This window comes from Aquarana catesbeiana, linkage group LG01 (assembly GCF_042186555.1).
Source record: "Aquarana catesbeiana isolate 2022-GZ linkage group LG01, ASM4218655v1, whole genome shotgun sequence".
In the NCBI taxonomy this organism is placed as follows: domain Eukaryota; kingdom Metazoa; phylum Chordata; class Amphibia; order Anura; family Ranidae; genus Aquarana; species Aquarana catesbeiana.
This window is the reverse complement of record NC_133324.1, coordinates 675,165,983-675,187,205: the sequence shown is the minus strand read 5'-3', so window position 1 is coordinate 675,187,205 and position 21,223 is coordinate 675,165,983. Positions and strand designations below refer to the sequence as shown.

General features: G+C 40.5%; 1 protein-coding gene across 10 annotated transcripts in view; it reads left to right on the top strand.

Annotated features, from left to right (window-relative positions):
* Positions 1-12,434, top strand: part of CAMK2D (calcium/calmodulin dependent protein kinase II delta) — a 381,486-nt gene extending 369,052 nt beyond the window's left edge. For 8 of the 10 annotated variants that reach the window (XM_073603037.1, XM_073603064.1, XM_073603019.1 and 5 more), the window contains 3 exons: positions 1,667-1,892; positions 5,991-6,034; positions 10,058-12,434. In XM_073603037.1, coding sequence (XP_073459138.1) covers positions 1,667-1,892; positions 5,991-6,003 — 239 coding nt within the window. In that variant the 3' untranslated portion in view covers positions 6,004-6,034; positions 10,058-12,434. Of the gene's footprint in view, positions 1-1,666; positions 1,897-5,990; positions 6,035-10,057 lie in introns of those variants that run through there. The other 2 variants (XM_073603047.1, XM_073603087.1) reach the window with 2 other exon arrangements.
* The last annotated feature ends 8,789 nt before the right edge of the window (positions 12,435-21,223 follow it).

Below are 21,223 nucleotides of genomic sequence, written 5' to 3'. Positions count from 1 at the left end.
TTTGGACCACTCTTCCTTTGCAAACTGCTCCAGGTCTCTCTTATTGGAAGGGCGCCTTTTCCCAACAGCAATTTTAAGATCTCTCCACAGGTGTTCAATGGGATTTAGATCTGGACTCATTGCTGACCACTTTAGAACTCTCCAGCGCTTTGTTGCCATCCATTTCTGGGTGCTTTTTGACATATGTTTGGGGTCATTGTCCTGCTGGAAGACCCAAGATCTCGGACGCAAACCCAGCTTTCTGACACTGGGCTCTACAGTGCGACCCAAAATCCTTTGGTAATCCTCAGATTTCATGATGCCTTGCACACATTCAAGGCACCCAGTGCCAGAGGCAGCAAAACAACCCCAAAACATCATTGAACCTGCACCATATTTCACTATAGGTACTGTGTTCTTTCTTTGTAGGCCTCATTCCATTTTCGGTAAACAGTAGAATGATGTGCTTTACCAAAAAGCTGTATCTTGGTCTCATCTGTCTGTCCATAAGACGGTTTCCCAGAAGGATTTTGGCTTACTCTGTGTCAGCAGTGGGGTCCTCCTGGGTCTCCTGCCATAGCGTTTCATTTCATTTAAATGTCAACAGATAGTTTGCGCTGACACTGATGTTCCCTGAGCCTGCAGGACAGCTTGAATTTCTTTGGAACTTGTTTGGGGCTGTTTATCCACCATCCAGACTATCCTGCAACCTTTCATCAATTTTTCTCTTCCGTCCACACCCAGAGAGATTAGCTACAGTGCCATCGGTTGCAAACTTCTTGATAATGTTGCCCACTGTGGACAAAGGCAAATCTAGATCTCTGGAGATGGATTTGTAATCTTGAGATTGTTGATATTTTTCCACAATTTTGGTTCTCAAGTCCTCAGACAGTTCTCTTCTCCTCTTTCTGTTGTCCATGCTTAATGTGACACACACAGACACACAATGCAAAGACTAAGTGAACTTCTCTCCTTTTTATCTGCTTTCAGTTGTGATTTTTATATTGCCCACACCTGTTACTTGCCCCAGGTGAGTTTAAAGGAGCATCACATTCTTAAACCGATCTTATTTATCCACAATTTTGAAAGGGTGCCAAGAATTTTGACCACCCCATTTTTGGAGTTTGTGTGACATTATGTCCAATTTGCTTTTTTTTTCTCCCTTTTTTGTTTTGTTCCAATACACACAAAGGGAATGAACATGTGTATAGCAAAACATGTGTTACTGCAATACTTTTCTGTGAGAAATACTTGATTTTCTGGAAAAATTTATGGGGTGCCAACAATTTCGGCCATGACTGTATACTAAATCAGAAATACATGTTTTGATAATGATAAATAAATGTTTGATAAATAACATGTCTATTCCATTTACCCTATCAGTAAGCATGAGAAGGAATGTTGTTGGAATGTTTATAGTCTGATCAAATTAACTTTGGCTGGTATTTTTAATAAAAAGGCAAGTATAACACCTAGCGTTCTTGAGTATCATTCACAGCATAAATAGATGATCTTCAGCATTCTCCCTCTAGAGTTCATCAGCCATGGCTGAGCATAAAGACACTGAGCATCAAAAATGTGCTATGCCTAAATATCTGAATCTCATATTGTAAATATCTAAACAGGTCTTCAGCTATGTGTATTTTTCTATATTTTCTTATGTGTTTTTGTTTGTCTTTACTCTTAGCTTTATCCAAGAGCAATAAACCTATCCATACTATCATACTTAACCCTCATGTCCATTTGATTGGGGAAGATGCTGCTTGTATAGCCTATATCCGTCTGACACAGTACATGGATTCCACAGGATTGCCAAAAACTATGCAGTCTGAAGAGACCAGAGTGTGGCATCGCCGTGATGGAAAGTGGCAGAATGTACATTTTCACCGTTCTGGGTCACCTACAATACCCAAGTAAGGCAGTTTACAGTTTAGTGTATTAATTTAATAAGCGTACTGCTAGGACATACTGTAGCTGATAAAAGCATTAGACATCACAACCGATGACAGATTTTGGAAGTTTCTTGCACATTCAACAATTTATCTTCTATTCTTTGCCTAAAGCTCATATTTAGCACATCAAATGAAATGTGCTTTATAACAGATGGTGCTTATGCTTGCATATTTTTCATTTTTGTTTTTAGATTACTTTTGTGTTCTGTAGTTTGATATCTGGACTTTTTTTTGGAAATTGTCTTGCATGTTTAATGTCAGGGTAGTGATAATACTTAAACTGCAGTAAAACTTGTTCATTTTTTAGTTAACACAAGTAATATCACTGTATGATTATTTGTCCCTGATTTTCATAAGCTCCACAATTACAAGGCCTGTAGATCCTTTGATAAAGAAACATGTATGATTTATATAATTTAGTAACTGATGTGGACCTAGTAGTACGTCTATAAAATAAAACCCCAGACTTTTTTGCCATCTGTATCTAGGTATTTATTAAATGCATATAATTCTCACGAACACACAGATAAAAATGTATGTTTTTACAACCCCAATTCAAAAAAGCCAATACTGTATTCGCAATTGAAAATAGAAAACGTATCAAATGTTTAAACTAAAAATATACAGTTTTAAGAAATAAAGTACATTTTGAAATTGATGGCAGCAATACATCTTAAAAAATTGGGACAGGGCAGCAAAAAGCTGGCAAAGTAAGTGGTACTAACAAAGAAGAACTGGAAGAACATTTTTCAACTAATCAGGTTAATTGGAAACAGGGCAGTAACATGACACTGTCTGTGAACCAAGTTCGCCCCCCATCCAAAAATGCAAGTTAAAGCTCTATCATGCAAAGAAACCATATCTGAACATGATTCATAAACGCCTTCTCTGGGCCAAAGCTCCTTGAAAATGGTCTGTTGCAAAGTGGAAAACTGTTCTGTGGTTAGTCAAATCAATATTTTACATTCTTTGTGGCAACCATGGGTGCCATGTCCTCCAGACTAAAGAGGAGAGTGACCTTCCAGCTTGTTATCAGCACTCAGTTCAAAAGCCTACATCTCTAATGGTATAGGGGTGCATTACTGCATATGGAATGGGCAGCTTGCACATCTGGAAATGCACCATCAATGTTGAAAGAGATATTCAGGTTTTAGAGCAGCATATGCTTCCATCCAGACAGTGTCTTTTTTAGGGAAGGCCTTGCATATTTCAGCAGGATAACGCTAAACTGCATACCACATCTATGACAACAGCACAGCTTCATAGTAGAAGAGCCCAGTTACTCAACTGACCCACTGGCAGTCCAAACCTTTCATCATTTGGAAATATTTGGTGCTTCTTAACTAATAGAAGACCAGGCATTTTGTGTCACTTTTTGTATACATGTGAAAATCTGGGGGGTTTTTGCTAGAACATAAGTTAGAACCCCCAAACATATTTGTTTTTAAGCAGAGGCCCTAGAGAATACATTGGTGGATTTTGCAATTGTTTATGTCACACGCACAGTATTTGCGCAATGGTTTTTCAAATGCAGTTTTTGGGAAGAAAATAGAAAAAAAATATTTTTTTTTAATTTTAATGCCAAAAAAAAAAATACATACCCCAATTTTTTTGGTAAAATATAAAAGATGATGTCACGTCGAGTAAATAGATACCAAAAATCCCAAAATGTTGCTTTAATTATTATTTTTTTATCGCTTTTATTATTATTAATAGGCACGTGACAGCTATTCTTATGGAGATATCTGGGGTCTAGAAAACCCCAAATCCCTGATTGGCACTTGAAAGCATTCACAACGCCAAGATCAGCATTTCTGAATACTTGCAATTCTTTAAAACTGGCACCTTTTAAGACTCCAGGATTCTGGAAGTGATGTCATGACATCGCTTCTGGGTTACTACATCCGAGAACCGATCAAAGCCGACTCCAACATTCTTCGGGTCTCCTGCCAGCTGATGGACAGGCCGGCTGGTTGCTCAGGTCTCCCAGTGGGACGGGAGAGCCCGGGCAAGCAGCAAAAGGCGGCGAGAGGGGGGCCGCCCCCTCCCGCTGCTTGTGATAACAATTGAGCTGCTGCTAAGCAGTTGTTTTTACAAGAGAGCCAAACAACACACAACCACTTGAAGTCAAATGACGTACAGGTACGTAATTTGGTGGTAAGTGGTAAAATGAAAAATAGGACAAAGAAGACCCAGGACTGTTGTGCAGTTAGAATCCTATATCAGGCAAGAATGGGACAACATTCCTCTCCCAAAACTTCAGCAACTGGTCTCCTCAGCTCCCAGATGTTTACAGAGTGCTGAAAAAAAGAGGGGATGCTAAACCATGGTAAACATTTTTTGAGATCTGTTGCTGTCATCAATTTCAAAATTACCTTATTTATTCTTAAAATGGTACAGTTTAAACTTTTGATATAGTTTCTATTGTGAATAAAATATAGATTTATGCGATTTGCGAGTAGATGCATTCTGTTTTTATGTGGATTTTACACAGTGCCCCAACTTTGGAATTGGGGTTGCATCTTTGCATTATAAAATAAGGATTTTTTGAACATGCATAAACTCTCCCAGTTAAAATCATACATAGAAGACCCATTACAATCTCATGATTACACGCCATCCATTATACAGTACATGCTTGTGCATATGGTGGTTTTCATCTAACGAGGGTCATAGAACAACGTTCAACTAGTATAAAAATAAATAGCAGCTGTGCAATGTATGATATTCAACCCACAAATACAAACCTCATGTGATGGGTCTTGGATAAACCATTAACAGAACCTCTCTGACCATTGGCAAAATATTGCAAAATCATTCATTAAGAGACAACAGGAATGAGGGACCACTAAAAGCAACAGATAAAACAGGATGGTAAGAAAATCCCGTTATTAGCAATAAAATGGCTAGGTTCTTAAAAATTTCCCTTCACTTCCTGAGCTAAAGATTCAGCAGGAAATGAGTAGATAATACTCCAGCATGAGGGAAATTCCCTCTAGAACAAGTGTATGCATTGGCAGCTCAAAATTTTGTATTTACCTTCACTTTCATTCCTGGGGAGATTAGTGATCAAGGAAATCAGAGAGAGTGAATCTTGCTAATGGGGACACAGACAACAATGGAAGCCTGAGAGTGGTCCTAACCTCTCACCACTCTATCTAAATATAAAAAAGAAAATAAAAGTTTTTTCTTTAGTTATATTTTAACTCTGACAATACATATAATGTTCTCCAGTGTCAATCGCATGCAACAAAACAGAAACTCTACAGGTAAAGCCATGGAATTAATATTATATTATATTAGCTACATTTCACTTGTTAAACAACACCACAAAGGCAACAGTAAAGAAAAACACGGTGTTCACTTTGCAAGTGTGTTTGCACATTACAAGGGAATCTTCCCTTCACTTAGTGACTGTAATAAAATTCACTTTGCAAAGATTACCCAATCACAGTATTGTTGCTTGCACATAATTGAATGATGAAAATCAGCAGAGTTTTCGTCTCATTCACAAATAGGGAATTTGCAGTTTACCCTTGTAAACTGCAAATTCCCTATTTGCTTTTAGTAAATCAACCTCAAATAGATGATAAATGGAATATCTGCTTTCTAATCATTCCCTGAATCCATGTGGAGCCCCTCAAGTATTAGGCCAAGGCTGTACACATGGGTCCTCAAGCAGAAATTAAAAGAAAACTACCCTTTACTGGCACTGAGCCTTGCCTCTCTCATTAGCTGTCTAATTCAGAGCCTCTGCTACCTATACTGGATATTTACTAGGTGAGAATGCATTATCTTTAAAGACCAGCACAGGTGTGGTTCCCCACTTTACCTGTAGTATTTATACATTTTGGTGGGCCTGACAGGTTTATTTTGCCTTGAAAACATATATGAACCCTTAAACTGTTATACATAGGAAAGGTAATATATGCTATACATAGTAAACTTGTATAATTTCTGTATACCACCATTGTGTTTCTTCAGAACTGATTTTCACAAAATGCATAATGGTACTAATGAATACTAAATACATTCATGCTTTGCTTTTCCTTTAAACAGAAACTTGATTTGAATTGCCTATCCTGTATAGCTGTGGTGCAGAGGTATATTTGAAATTGCATATTATATAATTTACTTGTGTATAAAAGTATTCACATTGGGGGAATTAGCACTCATATATGTGCAGAATGTATTGGGACCTGGGGTGATTAGACTCAGTGGTAGATGTGTTTTTTAGTGAAGTCCATGCCAGTCTATGCTGTGTTTTAAGGGCCTGATAGCCAACTTTTATTAAAACAGATTAACGTAAAGTCTATAAGCTTGCCCACACAGGGATTTCGGTTGCAGATAGCATAAACAGGTAACAAAAATACCAACTCTTCAATGCACAGAGCTTCTCGTTAATGCACACAGCTCCTCTTTAATGCACAAAGCTGCACAGCCTACACTTGGCCACTAGGTAGAGGTTCTCCTGACACCCCAGACCCCCTCTTTTGACACTCACAAATTCCTTCCATTCCCTGGACTCTCTCCTAGTTACCTCAGCTCTCTTAGTCACACAGACTCTCTCAGTCCCATGGGCATGGAATCTTTCCCACTTGTAGTACTGTCTCTCGAGTAGATTGCCTCTGTCTCCAGACAGGAACACACACCTGTCTTCAGAGGCAAGCACACCTCCCTCTGGCTGGAGCCCTCAACTAATTCCTTGTCCTTCATTATAAAGGCTGTGTGTACCTGGGCACACACCCTGCTGGTCTTCAACAAAACCTGGACATGAGGTTGGAGATTTCTTCCCACCCAAAGCACTTTGAAATCTTAAAACTACGGAGCCTAATCCAGGAATATCAAAATCCAGAGAAAGCTGTGAAAAGTTTTTTCAGCTCAAAATCTACACTCTGCACTCTGTCTATTTCCAATGATTTTCCCAGTGGCAGTGCCTAGCACTGTCACAACATGTGCAGAAACAAGGATGGAACAATGTGCACCAAATAAATAAATTGTTATTCTATTTGAAGGAATAAGTGTGACTCCTGCACCAAATTAAGTACTTTGTCTAGTTTGGCAATTTTTAAAAACGCTGTGTCTTTAACACCAAATTAGCAAAAGTTATTTGTTCACATTTTATAGCAGAAACTGATGTACAGAAATGAGAAGTTATGAGTTCCATCTGTGTGTGCAGTCTTGTAAAGGTGTACCATTTTTTCTAAGGGCTTCATGTTATCAAATGTTCACAATTTTCTTTTTGAAAAAAAAAAATGAAATAAATATTGAATAAAGAAGCTCAATCTGAATGTTAAAAATAAGGATGCAAATGTCACATGTAAATTAAAACAGTGTTATATAATTAAAGTTGTTGTTAAGCCACTATCCTCTCTGTCTCCTAATCCTGTGTCACCCTGTGTGTGCAATTTATAAAAAAAAAAAGACGATTATACCTCATTTCAGAGTGGCGCTCCGCGATCATGTGACAAGCTGGCTCTCTCCTTTCCCAGTCTGACAGCTGCAGTGGGCGGGGCCGAGATTCCCCCACTGACAGCTTGGAGGGGAGGAAGAGAGAGCCAGCCGGTCACGTGATCACCAAACGTTGCTCTGAAATGAGGTATAATCCGCATATTTTTTTATAAATCACACACACAGGGGGACACAGGATTAAGAGACAGAGAGGATAGTATGGTAATGTAAATGTTATTCCAGCAGCAAGAAGACAGGGTGGCCCTGGTACGAGCTGACAGGCAGGGAGGGGAGGGGGAGGAAGGCACAGTAGACACAGAGAGAGCAGAGCTGCGGATGACGGAGGCACGTAAACTTGACCATGGTTTAAGGGCTCAGCAGCCATGATAAACCGGGGTCAGTTTACTGGGGGGAGGGCAGAACCAGGCAGGATCAATCAGGTATTTCAGGTGATACAGGGGGCCAAATTACACAACACAAGCACTGTACTATATAACATGCTTTAAAGGGACAGGATCCAATTTTTTATTTTATTTAGGTTAACAAACACTTTAAGGTAAAATTAAGAGTGAAAGTAAATTATAAAAGTACAGACTAAAATATGTGTAAATAATTTTTGACAGATAACTGGTGATTTGAGTTGTGAGGTAACCATTGTTTGTTTTCCCCATATCTGTTATCGTTCTCTCACTAATGCCTATACAGTAAAACCTTGGATTGAGAGTAACCTGGTCTGAGAGTGTTTTGCAAGACAAGTAAAAATGTTTTATATATTTTAACTAGATAAACGAGGGATGACTTAATATACAAGTAGCGTCACATCACAACTGAGTATAAAAGAGAAGAGAGGCGCCTCTAAGTGTAGCAATATGGTTACATTTAATGAAGGTACAACATTTAGCAACTCACATGGTTGATGATTAAAGGCACATCTAATTATGCAGGCATCAGAGGTAAAGCTGTCCATATAGACCATCCTCCCCACCGCCATCAACATCATCCCTTCCACGCTGCGCTTCAAACCTTGCTTTCAGATCCCTCTACTGCGGAGTAGTCTTCCCTATCACAATTGCAGACTGACAGCAGTGAGAGACAGCAGTGAGAGACGGCGGTGCGGAGGACGGTCTATGTGGACAGCTTTACCCCGGATGCCTGCATACTTAGATGTGCCTCTTTTAATCATCAACCATGTGAGTTGCTAAATGTTGTATCTTCATTAAATGTAACCATATTGCTACACTTAGGGGCACCTCTCTTCTCTTTTTTTATATTCTGTAGCTCCTGCTGGATTTTTCTTCTAATCCCCTTGTATAGGCTGCCAATTGTGGATGGACATTTTATGATTACACAACCGCATTTATATAGACTATAAACTGCAGGACATGAATAAATGGTTGTGGAACTTATCATCTGAGTTTCCATTATTTCTTATCTGGAAATTTGCTTTGATATACGACTTTGGATCACAAGCATGTTTCTGGAATGAATTATGTTCACAATCCAAGGTTTTACTGTATTTATATCTCTAACCTCTATGGGATTAATTTTGTAAAATTGTGGTACATATGACAAATATGCACATTTAGCACCATCTATATATTTTAGCCACAAATAACACATATATATTTTGCAACAAAATGCAATTTTCACACCACCTTTTTTCTCACATAAGTATATTTGGGTGCAAAATAGCTATATATTGACTATTACTATATTGCTCCTAAAAACCTTTTTACGCACCACTTTTTCTTCTTCTAAATCTCTATTCTATGTTTATATTTTCCTGTGTGCTAAATTAATCTACTTGCACTACATTTATTGATTTGACACCGTTTGCTTAGGAATATATTCATTTTAGAAACTGGAGCACTTTTCCACGTGTGCCATTCTTTAATTCCTCCCATTGTTTGAATATTTAGAACATGTAAAGTGATTGTAAAGCTTATTTTTTATTTTAATAAAATAACTAACATGTTATACTTACCTGCTCTGTGCAATGGTTTTGCACAGAGCGGCCCTGATCCTCCTCTTTTGGGGTCCCTCGTTTGCACTACTGGCTCCCCCCCACCGAGTACCCCCATAATAGCAAGCCACTTGCTATGGGGACATGCGTACATGCTCGCTTCCAAGCCCTGCTCTGTGTGTCGATAAGACACACAATGTGGGGCTTAGCCCCAACTCTGTTCCCCTCGTCACTGGCTCTGATTGACAGCAGTGGAAGGAAATGGCTTCTGCTGCTGTATCTGAGACAATGAGGAGCGAGAGAGCCTTAACTCTTGTGCACATCGCTGTATCAAGATCAGGCTCGGGTTTGTATTTGGGGGAGGGGCTGTGGGGGGAGCTGCATACAGAAGGTTTTTTACTTTACTGTATAGAATGCAGTAAGGCATAAAATCAACCACTTAAAGGGACCTTTTGACCTGCAGTGTGCCCTGCCTGCATAAGATGTTGGAGCCCATAGGAAATTTCCAACAATCAGGCAGAGGAAGCTTGCCATCATACAGTAGCCTATAGCAACTCAATAACAGATCAGAAATTACCCCCCCCCCCCCCCCCATCCATCCTTTACAGAAAACCATCAGTCTTTTCCAAGTGAAGTTCCCATTTACGTGTAAATCTATGATGCCCAAAATAATTGCTCGTTATTCTGACAGATTTCTCTGCTTTTTTTATAGCTAACGATAAGCCTTGCAAGCCTTTAACTGTAAACACTCAAGACAACTGGATGGACAAGCTGCATCCTTCCTTTGTGTCCCAATCACAAGTGTTTATTTGATCACAGAATGTCTCTATGTGTAATGCTTTTGTGTGGTATATATTTCATACTTTCATCTCAGCCACACCTTAAGATCTGATAAAAGACAATTTCACTTACACAGAAGACAGTATGACATTTCCTTTCTAATTTTACTGTTTGATATGTCTAATTTTGCCAAGCTATATTAATGCAAATGTAAACTTTTATATTTTTTATGTTTTACTAGTTCGGTATATTATTGGTGGTAAACAACCCAGGCAAAAATGATTTCTTTAATAATTTAGTCCTGGTCTATTTAGATTAGTTTCAAGTGGTTAGCTTAGGGCCATTTAAATTTAAATAATACTTTATCTAAAATGCAGTTATCCCTTAAGTACTATCACAATATGCAGTATGCTGACTGGGGATAATAACTTGTAACTACTGTATTATGTTAGAAACAGTTGTGCAAGTGTGTAGTATTCAGTAGTTGTTAGGCATTTTATATTTACAGAGGATATCTGTCGAATTATGTATGGTTAAATATGAATGGGTGATAGGTGGTTTTTAATAAATGGCAAAGAAAAATGCAAAGTCAAATTATAAAATCAGGGTAATTCTCACAAAATCTGTATTTTATGTGTAGTCCTAAAATGAGATAGAAATTGTGTACTGTATGTGATAAAAGTTTGAACTTTAATGGTCAGGTAGCACATATTAAATACCAAGGTATGTTGGAATAATTAAAACTATCCTCATTGCTTTATTTTACACAAGAAAAATTTTGTTAATGTTACTTTTTATCACTGTTTTCTCTTTTTTTTTTCACTTGAAGTTGCAACTCTTATGTACCATCTTCTAGTAAGAAAAACATATAGCTATATAAATAAAAAGGCTTTTGCGTGCTATCTGCACAGAACACTTTGTTACCTGATAAAGGGCCACTAAACCTGAACACGGGTTGTTTTGCATTTGGAAGCTAGTAATAACATTCACAAATGTGTTTATGTAAATTCTTTACCTTGGCAGAATTTGTAATGGTGCAAACATTTGCTGTTATTTTCTTTTGTATGTAATGTCAGTGATGATCCGCCCCGTGAACACCCGCTGGCTCAGCGGGGATCGCTCCGCCGATCCCCGCTGAGCAGAAAGATGACAGGTCCATCGCTGCACACTGTGCAGCTACGGACCTGTCAGAGCGCCGCTCTCCCCTATGGGGGATCGGATGATGACGGACCGTAGTGTCCGTCGTCACCCGATCCGAAAACGGATGGAAAAGTAGGTTTTTCCTCCGTTACACTTTTCGGATCGGAGCGGCGTCGGATGTCAGCGGACATGTCACCGCTGACATCCGACGCTCCATAGGGATACATGTATGTCCGTTTTTCATCCGAAAACGGAAGGATGAAAAACGGACATACGGATCCCCCGTGTGAAAGAGCTCTTAGGCTGAACAGTTTAAATGCAAAGTCTTTTGTTAAAATTATTCAACAGAAAGTCAACTATGTCTTGAAAAACAATTCTCCTTCATTTTTTTGACATTAATGTTACTCATAGCTCTGTTATGTAGGCCTACTTATGTTTTAGGTTTACTGGCCCTTTAAAGTTTGTGAATAGAAACATTGTGATTGATTTTTTTCCTACTGATTATATTCTGTAACAGTATAAATATATTCTTACAGCCATATACGCAATAGCTTTTATTCTTCAGTTTAAATCTATAAGCTGTTTACGTCAGTGCTATGCATGCATGAAGGAATGGACTGATTGTTTTCTTTTTCTTGGTCTGCCACACCATGAACAGTCTTTTTGAAATTGTATTATTCCACTTTTGTGAATTATCAAACCAACTTTAAATGTTACTAAATAGTGGATGTAAATTGATTAATGCAGGTATATGACTAAGCAGTTCATTTTCTACAAATAAATAAAAAAAAAAGAAATGTGTTGAGCCATTTTAACATGCCAATTAAATCATGTGAAACATTTTTTTTTTTGTTTTCTGTATATCTTTAATCTAAAAGTGATTCTGTTGTTCGCATCTAGTTATTATGTAATAATGTAATGTCCAGATTTGCTTTTTTATTAATTAAATATAGTATGGAATGCTGACATAGTACTGTAGACCAAATCTGTCTTCCACACAACCATATGACGTCAAAAAAAACATTAACAGACTGCACCATGGTGTCTTTATTTTGTCATCTTTTGAAATGTTGCAATATAAAAAATACACCATGTACATATCCCTTGCCATAAAATAATTCCTATAAAAAAAATATATATATAAAATAAATTTGTGTTTTCTGTTGAAATTGTAGTATTTGCATTTTGTCACCAACATGTTTATAGTGTGTGTATGTATGTATATGTGTATACAGTATGTATGTGTATGTACAGTATGTATATGTGACGGGAGGGCCCGTGGAACTCCGAATCCCTTGGAAAGTAGGGGATGCCCTTGTTTCAGCTCCCCATACACCTGTTATGTCTAAGTCACCCTGTTCTGGCACAGGGTGAGTGAAAAAATATATCTTGGACTACTTAAAATGGGGCAGTAATATTTGTCCACAATATCTCCCAGGATGTATGTAGAGACTATTATTGGTTTGTTTGATTCAACCTGTTAATTGAGTGAGCTGATCACATTAGCCTCCAGGACTGGCTAGGAGACGAACAGTCTAGTCTGGCTTACCACAGGTTCTAAGGGTATTCCACGCATTGTTGTTTGTTCTAATTAACCTTGTGTTGATGTTTATGGTAATGTGTATTGAATAGTCACCTAGTCTGGGTAAATGATTTAGTAACTAGCTCATGTTAATTAGGTTACATTTGTATTGTTAGAGGAGGTTCCAATGGCATATAAAGTCTTGTCATTTTGATTCTAAATAAAAGATAGTCCATGTAAGCAGTGAAGCAAATCTCGCCTTGTTTTATGCTTGAGAGCGGTTGGAATATCTGATATCTGAGTCCAGACTACAAGGAAGTGGTATACTGACGGAAGCACTCAAGTGGAGTGTGGGACTTTCCGTGACATTGGTGGCAAGCAGTGGGACGCTTCCCGCAGTCTGGGACATCCAAGCTTCCACCTGTATCCAAGGTCCGGATAGCGGGAGAAGAGAGGAGAGGTACAGACACCAGCCGCCATGGAAGAGGAATTCGGAAGGAGGTTGCGAGAGATGAAGATACAGCACAGAGGACCAGTATCAGAGCAGGTCCTGCTGGGATGGTGTGATTCTATTCGCTGTGAACTCTGGAAAGAAGCGCCAGCCCGTGAACAGCTACACCAGGGAAAAGTTCTCCCCTCCATCCAGGAAAGGTACTGGTTGTAGTACGGATTGCGGGTGCGGTTTTTGGGAGACCCTGAAATCCTGGCTCAAGAGTCGGCTAGGTGGCAGAGTAATAGTGTGCTTTGCCAACCTGCCCCCGCAGCTATGGAGGTGGAGGTCTTATGGTGGATGCAGCAAGTGCTGACTGACCTTGAAGATCCTGTTTCTGCATGGGATGATCTTGGATGGAGGAATGTGCCTGTCCAGCAGCATGCCAGAGAATCAGCAGTGGAAAATCTGGAGATTGCCATCCCCAAAGCTGAAGTGCTGACAACAAAGCAGAGCTCTGCTAACCTCTGCCCAGCACTGATAGCATCTTCTGGGTTCCATGGACAGGAGATGGTGAACCTCTATCCCCAGACACCAGTTGCAGAGACATGGGATTTGACAGACTTTTCTGCTGACGAAGAACAATCGGGTGAGCCCCCAGCAGAAGAGCTGGTATTAGGGCCAAACTTCACTGTGCTCTGCTCAGCACCGATAGCATCTTCTGAGTTCCACGGACAGGAGATGGTTAACCCCTATCCCCAGACACCAGTTGCAGAGACAGGGGATTTGATAGACTTTTCTGCTGAGGAAGAACAACCTGATGAGCCTCCAGCAGAAGAGCTGGTATTGGGGCCAAACTTCACTGTGCTCTGTCCAGCACCAACAGTAGTATCTGTGGAGTTACAAGGAACTTCCCCAGTTGAAGCACTGGCAACCGGGCAGAGTGCTACCAACCTCTGCCCAGCACCGGCAACAACTACAGAGTTCCAGGGAGGCGGGGCAGTTGGCCTCCCTCCCCAACAGTTAGCCAGAGCAGATGGTGTGGGGTTTCCAGCAGAAGGGCTGGCAACAGGGCCGAGTACTGCTGGACTCTGCCCTCAACTAACAGAGGATGGATTTCCTGTGAAGGTGGATGGGACTTCAGTCTCCACCTGTATACCCCAGGGATGCTGGCCGGTTGGCCCAGATCCCCAACATCATGACAGAGTGAGCCCAGACACCCTGTCTTCATTTCCAGCGGCAGAAAGGACTCCAGGGAGAAGGGCCAGTCCAGGCCTCTCCCCAGTGGCAGATATGTTCTCTGAGAGAGGCAGAGGTTGGCTGGGTGAGTAATGCTGTGTTTGGAACAATTTATTTGGGGTACTGTGTGGGTACAGGTATTAGAGGACTGGAACTACTGGCTAACTTCGGAATCAACCCATCTGGGGTCTCCTCCTGTGTTAGTCTTCTGCCAAAAGGGGAGAGATGTGACGGGAGGGCCCGTGGAACTCAGAATCCCTTGGAAAGTAGGGGATGCCCTTGTTTCAGCTCCCCATACACCTCTTATGTCTAAGTCACCCTGTGCTATCCTGGCACAGGGTGAGTGAGAAAATATATCTTGGACTACTTAAAATTGGACAGTAATATTTGTCCACAATATCTCCCAGGATGTATGTAGAGACTATTATTGGTTTGTTTGATTCTGAACTCAACCTGTTAATTGAGTGAGCTGATCACATTAGCCTGCAGGACTGGCTAGGAGACAAACAGTCTAGTCTGGCTTACCACAGGTTCTAAGGGTATTCCACACATTGTTGTTTGTTCTAATTAACCCTGTGTTGATGTTTATGGTAATGTGTATTGAATAGTCACCTAGTCTGGGTAAATGATTTAGTAAACTAACGGCATATAAAGTCTTGTAATTTTGATTCTAAATAAAAGATAGTCCATGTTAGCAGTGAAGCAAGTCTCGCCTTGTTTTAATGCTTGAGAGCAGTTGGAATATCTGATATCTGAGTCCAGACTACAAGGAAGTGGTATACTGACGGAAGCACTTAAGTGGAGTGTGGGACGTTCCGTGACAGTATACAAATGTATTTAGTAAATATATTAGGCAGCCAGAATTGTTAAAGCAGATATAAAGCAAAATGAATCAACTGTTGATTTCTAGAAGTCTGGTGGTGAAAAAAGCCCCTCCCAAGATACTTATTTTTTTCCCAGAACATGATCCTCTGAAGGCTCAGGCAAGCCATACGCATTAAGATTTCTCTTGTTCAACCTTCAAACTTTTCCCTTATCCACACTAAAGCTGGCTACTCATTGTACAATTTTCCTTTAGATTTGCCAAAACCATATAATATGAGGTCAAACGTAAACACTTGCAAATTCTATGCAATCAGGCAGGCCCTTGCACTACATAGTTGAAGGTAAATCTAAAGGAAATTGGACAAGGAAATTGTATAATGTGTAGCCAGCTTTAGCAGCATGAATAGAGGAATCCCCCGCCCCCCCTGCCAGCTAATGTATTCTGAAAGCCACTGCTCTTGCGGCTATCAGGATACCTGAACAGTGACTGCATTTAATCATTTGACTGGCTGCGTTTACTGTCAACTAAGAATTTTCTGTTCAGCTACTTCAATTTCAGATCTGAGTTTGTCAAATTAGGTGGTGCTTATAGGGCTACCTAAGGCTTACATTTCTGCTAATTCAAAGGATTCTCTACTTTACTCATATCTGAAACTTTTCCTTGGTTGGGGGAACAGGAAATGAGGTGGGGGATTCTGGCAAACCCTCTTCTGGGACATGGGTAAGTACATGGGTGGTAGGGAACCCAGTGTTTTACTCTAGCTCTGCTTTAAAGATAGGGCACTTGGTTAAAGGTATGCGGGTTAAATGTATCCATGACTTTGAAGGCCGAAATAAAGGCTTAACCCAGTAATGTGTTTTAATGTGCATGTAAAGCCAAAATTGTTTTTCTTTGTTTAAGTAGGGAAGGGTTAAAACCCCTGCATATACTATATCTATCTATCTATTTATCCATCTATCTATCTATCTAAAGTTTACCCTGGCAGAATTTATGATTTCTTGGCCATTTTCAGAGAATATGAATGATAAAACAAAAACTTTTCTTTCACTCATGGTTAGTGTTTGGCTGAAGCCATTTAATATCAATCAACTGTGTTTACGCTTTTTAAAAATCATAATGGCAACAGAAACTACCCAAATTACCCTGATCAAAAGTTTACACACCCTAGTGATTTTGGCCTGATAACAAGCACAAAAGTTGACACAAAGGGATTTGAATGCCTATTAAAGTGGTTATAAACCCTTCTAACACACTTTTTGCTACAGGTAAGCCTATAATAAGGTTTACCTGTAGCTACCCTGGATATCTCCTAAACTTGAACAGTTAAGGAGATATCCCCTGTATTTGCATGTGCCAACATCATTGGGACATGCACACTGAAGCAAACCGAAGCAATGGCATGTTTTCCTTCAGTGCCATTGCTTCGCATTACCGGCGGCTCCCGCGCGCATGTGCGGGAGTGACGTCATCACAGCTCTGGGCCATTCACAGCGGAGCCAGCGATACCCAGAAGTAACTCCAGTAGCGATGTCGGCCGCCGGAGCGGGGTACGAGGATGGCTGCAGGGGCTTCCATTTCAGGTATATAGTTCATAATGAGCTAGTATGCTATGCATACTAGCTCATTATGCCTTTGTCTTGTGGGGTGTTTTTTTTTGTCCTAGGGTTTACAACCACTTTAAAGGTAACCATCCTCACCTGTGATCTGTTTGCTTGTGTGTGTGTATAAAAGGTCAATGAGTTTCTGGACTCTTGACAGACCCTTGCATCTTTCATCCAGTGCTGCACTGACGTTTCTGGATTCTGAGTCATGAAAGCAAAAGAATTGTCAAAGGATCTGCGGGTAAAGGTAGTTGAACTGTATAAAACAGGAAAGGGATATAAAAAGATATCCAAGGAATTGAGAATGCCGCAGCAGTGTTCAAACTCTAATCAAGAAGTGGAAAATGAGGGGTTCTGTTAAAACCAAACCACAGTCAGGTAGACCAACTAAAATTTCAGCCGCAACTGCCAGGAAAATTGTTCAGAATGCAAAGAAAAACCCACAAATAACTTCAGGTGAAATACAGAACTCTCTGAAAACATGTGGCGTGGCTGTTTCAAGAAGCACAATAAGGAGGCACTTGAAGAAAGATGGGCTGCATGGCCGAGCCGCCAGAAGAAAGTCATTACTACACAAATGCCACAAAGTATCCGGCTTATAATATGCCAAACAGCACAGAGACAAGCTTCAAACATTCTGGCACAAAGTCATTTGGAGTGATGAGACCAAAATTGAGCTTTTTTGGCCACAACCATAAACGCTACATTTGGAGAGGAGTCAACAACAAGGTGTATGATGAAAGGTACACCATTCCTACTGTGAAACACAGAGGTGGATCGCTGATGTTTTGGGGATGTGTGAGCTACAAAGGCACAGGAAATTTGTTCAAAATTGATGGCAAGATGAATGCAGTATGTTATCAAAAAATACTGGAGGAACATTTGTATTCATCAGCATGGAACTGCGCATGGGACGTACTTGAATATTCCAACATGACAATGATCCAAAACACAAGGCTAAGTCAACCTGTCATTGGCTACAGCAGAATAAAGTGAAGGTTCTGGAGTGGCCATCTCAGTCTCCTGACCTCAATATCATTGAGCCACTCTGGGGAGATCTCAAACGTGCAGTTCATGCAAGACAGCCCAAGATTTTACAGGAACTGGAGGCTTTTTGCCAAGAGGAATGAGCAGCTTTACCATCTGAGAAGATAAAGAGCCTCATCCACAAATACCACACAAGACTTCAAGCTGTCATTGATGTTAAAGGGGGCAATACACAGTATAAAGAACTGGGGTATGTAAACTTTTGATCAGGGTCATCTGGGTAGTTTCTGTTGCTATTATGATTTAAAAAGAGTAAACACAATTGATTGATAATAAATGGTTTCAGTCTAACACTAACCATGAGTGAAAGAAAAGTTTTTGTGTTATCATTCATATTCTCTGAAAAATGGCCAGGAAATCATAAATTCTGCCAGGGTATATAAACTTATGAGCACTAGTGTGTTTGTATATATATATATATATATATATATATATATATATATATATATATATATATATACACACACAGTGGGGAAAATAATTAATCCCCTGCAGATTTTGTAAGTTTGCCCACTTACAAAAAAAAAGAAGGGTCTACCTGTATAATTTTTATCATAGGTGTATTTTAAATGATAGAGACAGAATATCAACCAAAAATTCCGATAAACACGATACATGTTATAAATTTATTTGCAGTTAAGTGAGTAAAAAAGTTTTTGACCCCTAAGCAAAACTTGACTCAGTACTTTGTTGGCAAGTACAGATGTAAGATGTTTCTTGTAGTTGGTTACCAGGTTTGCACACAACTTAGGAGGGATTTTGGTCCACTCTACAGATCTTCTCTAATTTCTTAAGGTTTCTTGGCTGTCGCTTGGCAACTCAAAGTTTCAGCTTCCTCCAAAAATCTTCTATAGGAATAAGGTCTGGAGGCTGGCTAGGCCACTCCATGACCTTAATGTGCTTCTCCTTAAACCACTCCTTTGTTGCCTTGGTGGTATGGTTTGGGTCATTGTCATGCTGGAAGACTCATCCATGACCCATCTTAAGTGTTCTGACTGAGGGAAGAAGGTTCTCATCCAAGATTTTACAATACATGACCCCAGGGGTCAAGTCCTAGGAAAAAAAGTGTGGGAACTCACCCCCCCCCCCCCCTTCCCACATCAAAAATGAAAATGTGTATGCGTATATATAATATGCACTCCTTTTTTAACAAATAAAGTGCAACATTTATTGTAAAGTGCCAGTTTATGAAGACGCTTCCAAAATAAATATAGATACAGATGTAACAACAAAATAATTTAACTATACTATGCTATACTAACAAAAAAACACCACACTGTGTGATAATGGTTCCCTCGCAGGAAATTTCTAAAACAAGTTGCAATGACTGGGGGCCCCTTCTGCACTATGTCACTATGCAGGATCTTTCTGAGGTCTGGGGGCCCCTCCTGCACTGTTTCTATGCAGGATCCGATATGTGGGGCCCCTCCTGCCCCAAGGCGTCCGCACACATGTGTTGCTTTGTGCAGAGGAGTGAGGCCGGGAGTGCTGAGTGTGCCAGGCTGGGGCCCCTCCTCGGGCTGCCTGTATTGATGCAAGTGGGGCCCAGGGCTGCTCACTCCTCAGTGCTCTTTATGTTGCATAAAGATTTTATTAAGAAAATACAAACTTAGCATGTACAATCACGGCTCGATGAGCCTGTATAAGTAATACACATCTGCAAATATAACTAGACAAGTAGAGCCATGTTTACAAAAAACTATACATTTCTAAGTTGTGAGCAAACAGTCAGATATGGCTACGATGCTTAGGTGTATGTATCTTCAAAGGGCAATATAAAAAAGGAGAAGGGAATGCAAGTGTAACATGATTATATGGGGATGAAGCAAGCGAAGGGAAGAGGGAGGGAGGGAGGGAGGAGAGGGAGGGGAAAAAAAAAAAGGAAGGGGGGTGGGGAGGAGCGAGGAGGAGGGGGGGATTGGGGAGGATGGAAAGAGGACAAGGGGAGGGGGCACAGGGCTAAGATTAAAAAGAAAAACAGGGGGAGTGCGGATGAGGAGAGGGGGTGAGGTCATCACCAACTACCCTGTCCAGCTTGTAGAGCTCATTAAAGCGGGGTTCCACTCAAATTTTTAACTTAATCTTACCCCCTTCAGTTAATTGCATAGATGTTCAAATGCCACACGAAAATTGTTTTTATCACTGTAATTACCTTTATATTGTACTTTATTGTGGCACTTCCTGTCTCTCCTCCCATGGGAGTAGGCGTGTTTATTGCCTTTCCCCGGCGCCGCACTGTCTCCTGGGAGCTTAGTGTCGGGCTTTCCAAGATTCAGTGCAGAAACAATGATCATGCGTGTGAACAAGCTGTGAATGAACAGCATTCACCGCATCCAGGAAATCAATGCTTGTGGGCTTCACATGCCCACAAGCAAGATGGAAACAGCCAGCATCACATTTTTTAAGTTATTCTTCAGTACGAAAACAGACAGAGGCGAAAATATTACACCCAAACTGTGAGTATAATTTTAGGGTTGTCTCAATGACCTAAAAAAAAAAAAATTGGTCGCCAGACTCCCGCTTTAACCTTAAATATGTCACAACTGGGCTTGAATTTAATTTCGAAGCCGACTTGAGATCTTGGTATGATGGGGAACTTTTGAAGGTAATCCAGGGTTCCCAGGTGGTCGTGAATTTGGAGATGTTATCCAAGGCAGTATATATCAGCTCCTCAATCTCGGCGACACGATTTATTCTGTTAAGCCAGGGGGACCTCCAATGGGTCGGTATGCACATCCTTGCAGCATTAATCATGTGCATGGCAACCGACTTATAATAATGTTTTTTAGGAAGTTTAGTTAGATATAGGAGATATTGCGCAGGGCAGAACTCCAGTGGGAGTAATGACACTTGTTTTGTCAGGTCATGCACTCTGCACCAGAATGGTTGGAGTGCCGGGCAGTCCCACCAAATATGGAGGAATGTGCCCATCTCCATACCACACCGCCAGCAGAGGTCAGGGACAGAGGGGGAGAATTTGTGTATCAAATCCAGTGTTCTATACCATCGGGTTTTCAATCTATATCCATTCTCTTGAACAGATACATTCAGGGACCCTTTATGAATGTATAGGTGAATGCGGTCCAAGTTCTGCTTGTCTCTCTCAGAGCCGAAGGCCGATTCCCAGTAGGAACGTTCCGCACGCAGGAGTGTGGAGGGTTCATCGAACAACGACGGGTAGAGCGTGGAGATTACATGGCATTGGGGGGTCAAGCGAGTGCAGAGCGACTCCATGGTTGTGGGGGGTTTTGTAAAACTTTGTTTGCGGGACGGGTCAGCTAAGTAATGTTTAA